The sequence below is a fragment of the Cyprinus carpio genome, chromosome B7, assembly GCF_018340385.1.
Source record: "Cyprinus carpio isolate SPL01 chromosome B7, ASM1834038v1, whole genome shotgun sequence".
In the NCBI taxonomy this organism is placed as follows: domain Eukaryota; kingdom Metazoa; phylum Chordata; class Actinopteri; order Cypriniformes; family Cyprinidae; genus Cyprinus; species Cyprinus carpio.
In genome coordinates this window covers 20,319,713-20,327,171 of record NC_056603.1, presented here as the reverse complement: position 1 = coordinate 20,327,171, position 7,459 = coordinate 20,319,713, and the positions used below count along the sequence as shown (strand labels likewise).

Sequence of the window (7,459 nt, the reverse complement as noted above, 5' to 3'; positions counted from 1 at the left end):
AAAAAAAAATATATCCGTTTACACAAAATAATTAAGCAGCACAGCTGTTTTCAACATTGTAATTTTCAGAAAATGTTTCTTGTCAGCATATTAGAATGATTTCTGGATTAACATGTGACACTAAAGAGTGGAGTAACTGCTGTTTGAAACTATTTGCCATCACAGGAATTAATTACATTCTAAAATGTATTCAAATAGAAAAGGTTTTTTTAATTGTAATAATGTTTCACGAAATTAATGTTTTTACTGTACAAAATACAAAATACAAATATAAATCTTCTGGCAAAAACATTTTTAAAAATCTTGTAGGTAGAAGAGTGTACTCACTGAGGTATATGTGGAAGCAGAGTAAGTGTCCCAGCAAGAGTGCAGACAGCAGGCCCAGGGCAATGGTGACTCCTGCTAGAGCGGGAATGGCTGGACCAGCTGTGGTGACTGGAGCCACCGGCAGAAACACAAACCACACCACAGATTCATTCCTTACTGCAGACACACACACAAAAAAGTGTAGTTTGTTGTGTGTAGTGTGACCAACTTTCAGTGCATTCAAACATGCCCACAAAACCCCTCTTACCCTGTTGAAAGTGCTTGTCAGATCGAAGTTTTGATGGGTCCAAAAAGAACTCTATAAAAACATAGCTAGCAATAACTACTACCAAAACAATCCCCAGGAGAGCAGAAATCACACTATTGAGAAACAGCCTGTGACAAATAGAAAGAGAGAGAAAGAGAAATTAACAAATACACTGTTGTTTGGCCTTTAGATTTTTTCAACTAAATGTTTTTTGTATACACTATAGTTTGAAGTAAGAAATACAGTAAAAAAAATAGAAATAAATTACTATTGTGAAATACTATTACAATTTAAGAATGTTTTTTAAATACATTCCTGTGATGGCAAAACTGAATTTTCAACAACCATGTTATCACATGATAATTCAGAAATCATTCTAACATGCTGATTTGGTGCTCAAGTAACATTTATTATTATCACCATTATTATTAGAATTTTTTGGGGGGGATTCTGTGATGAAGAGAAATGTTTTGTAACAATGTAAATGTCTTTACTGTCACTTTAGATCAAATTAACACATCCTTGCTGAACAAAAGTATTCAGTTATTTCACACAAAAAAAATAATATCGGACCCCAAAACACATTATGCCACTTGTAAAAGAAGCTGCATTAGTTATGTCATAGGGACTTTAGTCACACTGTCTGATCATGTTCATTTAATAAAAAGACATTAAGGTAAAAACACACATGACCCAAAGGTCTGCCAGTGAAAATGAAACTCACAAATGAAATGAGTGTTTGTATGTGATGCTAAGCAACAGCACTTGATCTCATGATTGCTTTATGACTTCCATTTGAGAAAACATTACATATGTCATAAAATCCTGAAATGTTTCACATCAATATACTGGATATGGTGACAGAATATACAATAAAATGCTATATCTGAATATTACATCTCTCTCTGAATAGTTGGACACAGGATCCGCCTGTGAAAAAGACTCACAGTTAAAATATCAATCTACCAGCTGCTGTCCATGCAAACGACAGGATGTGAAAAACGGACCCACATAATGACAGACAGAAAAGAGAAAGTGAAAACAACTCACCAGTAGTTTCTGCTGCCCACACAATTGTTCAGCCATCGACAGTGGTGGTCAAAGCTTGCCACACACTTATTACAAGCACTACAGTGTTTTGATTTAGGCCCCCTGGAAAGAACAGTTTTACAAGTAATTGGTTATACACATGTTGCGGGGTACAAGTAAAAAGTTGCATGCTTGGACACAATGAATTATTAAGTACAGCGATAGGCAGAAAGGGTAGCATATCCTGTGATTGTTCTAAGCGTAAGTGTTCCTCGCCTATGTCAAGATCCTCTAAAGAACATATATTCAGCAGTGTAAACTGTAATCTGTCAGTTATTGTCAATTTGCACCTAAAACAAATGAACTATATATGACAGTCAGTCAGAATTAGAAAGTGCTGCAGTAGTTTAGACATTTCCCATTCAGGACTTGGATGTCAATGATTGTAACTAAGTTTCAGCCACTTGTTCTTATCATACTGCTATTGTAGTCATATGAATAAAAACAATAAGATTGGATAAAATGTAGGGGGTGTGCATCACAGTCATTTGACTACAGTTACAGGGAGTTACAGAAATCTGAATAAAGCATCTGCATACATGCATACCCACACAACAATAGAGACACAGACAGCAGCACGTCTGTACTTACACATCTACTTCACAGAGGTAGCAGTGACTATTCTCGATGACGTGTGCATGTTTGGTGCGGTCAAACACCGGCATGGGTCCCTTATAACTCTTAGCTCTGACATTATAATCCGCAGGGTCGATGGAGATGGCCATCAGGTGCATGAAGAGGTGACAGATAAATGTAATGCTTGTACACTGAGCTCTGAGTTAAAGACTGAGGTTTAATCAAAAAGTGACATGTCTCAAAAGACTAGCTTTATATAGTTCACACAGAGCTGCACAAAGATCCAACTTGAATGGTTGCTATAGGATATGTATATTAATGTGATGCAGATGTGTGCAGGAATAGCTTTCTGTGTAGGCCATGTAACAGACTGTGAAACAAGGATACAATATATCCGGCTGGGATCCAGTGTGTGGGGAGCAGAGGCACAAATACACCGAAGCCAGTGACAGCAAAGTAGAGATAAAGCAGCCAGGCCAGGAGCTGGAAAGGGTGCGGGGGCCAGCTCCAACCATTGGTCCGAGAGCACAGGGGTACATCAGCTCTCCTGGGTACCCCCTCACTCACTGGGGCTGTGCGATTGGAGTTCTTACTGCAGACATCCATGAGAGGGGAGCCTCCGTCTGTCACTCCTGCCATTAAAACAGTGCAGAATGTTTACTTTGAACATATTACACGTTTGATTTGGCTCTGCAGACTTAGGCTGATAATACACAGAGCAACTTTGGCCAATATTGCCCTCAATGGGCAACCAGGTGAGACAAAGGGCCCACAACCAATCAGATAGGAATTTGTTACCCATTCTCAATGGAAAAGTGCCCAAGCAACATTGCTCAAAAAGTTGTCCCGAGTATCATCAACCTTACTGCTTTAAAGGAATAATTACCCCAAAATAGTAATTCTGTCATCGTTTAATCACCCTCGAGTTGTCCAAAGCTGTAAGACTTTGTTTCTTCTGTTGTACATAAAAGATATTTTGAGAAATGTAGAAGTTTTCAAAACATCCTTCAAAATAAAGAAGGAAAGAAGAAAGAAAGCCATACAGCTTTGGAATGAGATGACATAATTAATGAATGACAGCAGAACTTTCTACACATTAAATAATGTCAAAACAATGCTTAAAACAGAGTTCTGAATTATTGTATTTTTAATGATGTCACCCAGAATTGCTTGAAAACGCTTTGTTTTTATAACAAATAGACAATTAGATTTATTTCTCATTTAAAAAGCATATATATTACTGATTGCTTAAAATGTTATGGCTACCCTACTTACCATTTTTAGAGACATCAAAAAAATATTGTAGAAAACATTAAACAATAAATACCTTTATTAATATCTAGATATCTTTATTGGTCACTGATCCACTATAACAGTAAATGTATGGCAAACCATAAAACTCACCTGCTCAGTTACTGATGTCAGGACTCTGGCCTGCTCCGCCACATCTGAATCAGCCAACATTACCTGCACTGCTTTTTCTTAACACGAAAACTACCACCAACCTGATACATCTTTGAGCCTCATCCACAGCACCAGCACAACAGCTCTGAGTGACGGCTAGCTCTATCTTCACTCATTTACTGTAGCGGAGAAGGCGTCTCAGTGACCTAAATCTCTCATCCCGTGGGTAAATCAATCTCCTCTAGCTGTTGTAATTAACTTGCAATAGAGCACCAAAGAAATACGAGGCTTGAAACGGACCAAACGTTAAGCGCTTGTTGTGTCCGTTGAGCACGACCGACTGGACCGTTAACTAATTATTCTGCAAACAAATCACATCTTACAGCAACCGCACGCATCTCGATCACTATTCAAAGCGTTTTATTCATTCACAAATATCAACAAATGAAGATTTTATAATACAGCAGAGGCACTCAATCCAATATTTTCGGCATGTAACGTAGTGACAATTTGTGTATTAAATAGCTGACCGACGCACCCACATCCGGGAAAACCGTTACTCGACATGGTTTATTTCAAATTAAAAGTCCTTAGCGCAAAGAAAAACATGTTTACATGTAAAATACTTTTTAAGTTAATTACAAATGGAAGTTTTTTTTTTAATTCATAACATAAATTCTGATATAATCACATTCTTATATAATTCTTATTAGTAGTAGTATGAATAGTTATTCCGTCAAATAATTTTTTTTTTGTGGTAGTAAGGGTTGATTGCAGGGTTTCTCTTTTACATCACAAGCTCTTCAGTGGTGCACTGCAGGCAGTTTTCCAGGAGATGGCAGCAGTATCATGACAAATAATAAAACAAAATACATTAGTTCACTTTTGTTTCCTCAAAAGAATAGTTTTGGAACAACAGAAAAATTTTAATTTTGTGGTCAGTTAGAATATTATTATTATTTTCTGGAGAAGCTTACCCACTGCAATGATTATTTCTGTTAATTCTGTAATTATGTCGATGCAATGTGTGTGCTATGGTCATTGTAGTATAACGTGGTACTCACATGGTCCAGACATCCATATCAAACTTTTCAATCAAAATTGTATTAAAAAAGGAAGAAGAAGAAAAATAAAAACCATTAAAAATGCCATTTCACAACAGTTATGTTTTATAATGCCAATGTCTAAACATAAAATGTCTATTGATTGAGGAATGAGGTCTAGTACAAGGAACAGAAGTTTGTTTGTATTGAGTCACGTATTTAAAAGGCATTTTTAAGGCTTCAGTGCATTTATCTGTTATGTGAACATCTTACTCTAAGCATTTGGCTTGGGCCCTAACTCATTTGTTTTGGTTGTTATATAACCATTATTTAGAAAAAACACACACACACATTCCTATGGGGCATAAGAGCAACTCCTTCCAAAAGAGGAGGGAGTCTTTTGTACTAAACGAGATCCTAACTGAAATCACTATGGTTACTAAACGGATATGAATCTTGTGTAAGATTCTCTATAATATGGCCCCAGATCAGATCGAGAACACATGATCATTTGTATGCATAGTTTGTGCTGATAAAAAATGTTGTTGTTCAAATGTGTGAACTGAAGCAAAGAAGTGGTTTTGTGCCATAGCCACCAAACAGCATAGCATGTTTTGCAACTGCTGCATGCCGATTGGCTTTCCAGTATAGAACTTGACTATTTTAATTACTAGATGGCTTGATTTAATTTTTTTAAATAGTTGATTTACAGTACATAGATAGATTGTCTGTATATCTATCTATGTACTGTAAATCAACTATTAAAAAAATTAAATCAAGCCATCTAGTAATTAGTAATTAGACTTAGAATGGAATTTTTCAAGTAAACTCTGGTGGATGGCATGTGTTTTCATTCAGCATTATTTGTCTGCACTCCAGAGTGTGCTTGAAGTGACAAGGCCTGGTGAAGACTGCTCATAATCTCATGTGGCACAAAACGCTTATCCAGTGGGCAAGTGAAAACAATGCATTACAAACTCATCATTCATAACTGGCCCGCTGCAGACCCCCAGCCTTCAAAAGTCTTACTTCTCATTTGAGTGAAATACCATACGGTGTGCAAAGACTGTATCTAAGCGGGCCCCTTAACTCAGGAATAAACTCAAGTGCTGTCTGTTCTCTGCTTTAAGAGGGAGGGTGTGAGGAATGTGACACTATGCCAGTGATGTCCAGCTTGTCCTGTGGTGGGATGGCTCCTGTCAGGGAATGAGCACATCTGGAGTTCTGGAACATTTTGGCTAAGCAATTTAGTTCCTCAAGGAACTTTTTTTTTTTTTTTGGATGAGTTTGTATCCAATACAAATATGGGTTTTCTGCATTATTTAGTGATGCACCTGTTCCAACCCCCGTAGTCCCCCAGAGGGAGTCAAATGAGGTGAGACTGGAGGGGACGCCGTTTTGAGCACGTCTACAGAACAGGCATGATATTCTATGAATGTGGTAAGTAATATTTGAATGCTGCAAGAAGCACGCTCCATGATAATTTGAACTTCCCCAGCAGGATCTGCTGAACAATGAGCTCTCTCAATTCAATTCAATTCAATTCATATTGCTTTATTAGCATGACATACTTAGGTACATATTGCCAAAGCATTGTACATAGCAGAATAAACAAACAAAACAAAAACACATATAATATATATCCATTAAACAAAAATACATGTAAAATACATCAATATATACATATACATATACATACATACACACACACACACATATTCAAATAAACACTGATGGTATTACTAATGTAGATGTGTTCACTCTTTACCTCTTAGTTTGTGGCATTTGTAAATATAATGTGCTTGTTAAGTGTTTGCCTCTTAGTTTGTGGCATTTGTAATTTTATTTTTCTTGTTCACGGAGTGACTGGAACTCAGGAATGTTCTGCTGTATTAGACTGTACAGTGAGTCTCTTAAGGATGTGTATTTGTCACAGTGGAGGAGGAAGTGCTCCTCCGTCTCAACTGATCCTGATCTACATTCGTTACAGACTCGCTCTTCTTTAGGTAACCAGGTCTTTCTATGTCGTACTCTCTCTATGGCCAGCTGGTGGTCACTCAGTCTGTACTTGGTCAGTAAATGTCTGTGTGTTATATTCCTGACTGAGAGCAGATAGTCAGCCATACTGTACTCTCTGTTGAGTTTCAGATAACACTGGAGACGACTTTGGTCTTTGGTTTGTTCTTTCCAATACTGTATGTATGTCTCCTTCTCTTCATTCATAATTTCCTTGATTCTATGTTTTTTCAGGATTGGTGATATCGAGTGCTTTGTTAGTCAGGTCTGACACCATTACACAAAGATGACTTTTATGAGCACTCTTTTTTTGTGTTTTTAGTGCTTTAAAATGAAGAGAATCTTCCGAACTAGAGTTTAAGTGGATCCAAAACTTTAAAACTCTTTTTTTAATGATTAGATTTAGGGGGAGACGGCCTAACTCTGCTCTGCAGGCGTTATTAGGAGTGTTTCTGTGCACATGCAGGATGCTTCTGCAGAACTCGACATGCAGAGCTTCTAAAGGGTGTTTGTGCCAGTCTTTATGGCTGGAGTTACTCGCTGGGCCCCAGATCTCGCTTCCGTACAGGGCAATGGGCAGAATGACACTATCGAAGATCTTTGTCCAAATTCTGATGGGGATGTTTATTTTGAATAATTTAATTCGTATAGCGTGCAGTGCCCTGCGGGCTTTTATAAGTAATGTTTTAATTGCCAGTTTGAAATTTCCAGTGGGAGTTAAAAACCAGACCAAGATAAGTATATTGTAAAGCATGTT

At 37.4% G+C, this 7,459-nt stretch overlaps 1 protein-coding gene across 3 annotated transcripts in view; it reads right to left on the bottom strand.

Annotated features, from left to right (window-relative positions):
- LOC109066846 (palmitoyltransferase ZDHHC1) overlaps window positions 1-4,216 on the bottom strand; it is a 19,260-nt gene extending 15,044 nt beyond the window's left edge. The window contains exons 1-6 of one of the 3 annotated variants that reach the window (XM_042727856.1): window positions 3,644-4,216; window positions 2,627-2,871; window positions 2,255-2,430; window positions 1,625-1,726; window positions 575-702; window positions 328-483 (exon numbers count right to left, since the gene is read on the bottom strand). In XM_042727856.1, coding sequence (XP_042583790.1) covers window positions 328-483; window positions 575-702; window positions 1,625-1,726; window positions 2,255-2,430; window positions 2,627-2,845 — 781 coding nt within the window. In that variant the 5' untranslated portion in view covers window positions 2,846-2,871; window positions 3,644-4,216. The remainder of the gene's footprint in view (window positions 1-327; window positions 484-574; window positions 703-1,624; window positions 1,727-2,254; window positions 2,431-2,626; window positions 2,872-3,643) is intronic. The other 2 variants (XM_042727857.1, XM_019083860.2) reach the window with 2 other exon arrangements.
- Window positions 4,217-7,459: the final 3,243 nt, after the last annotated feature.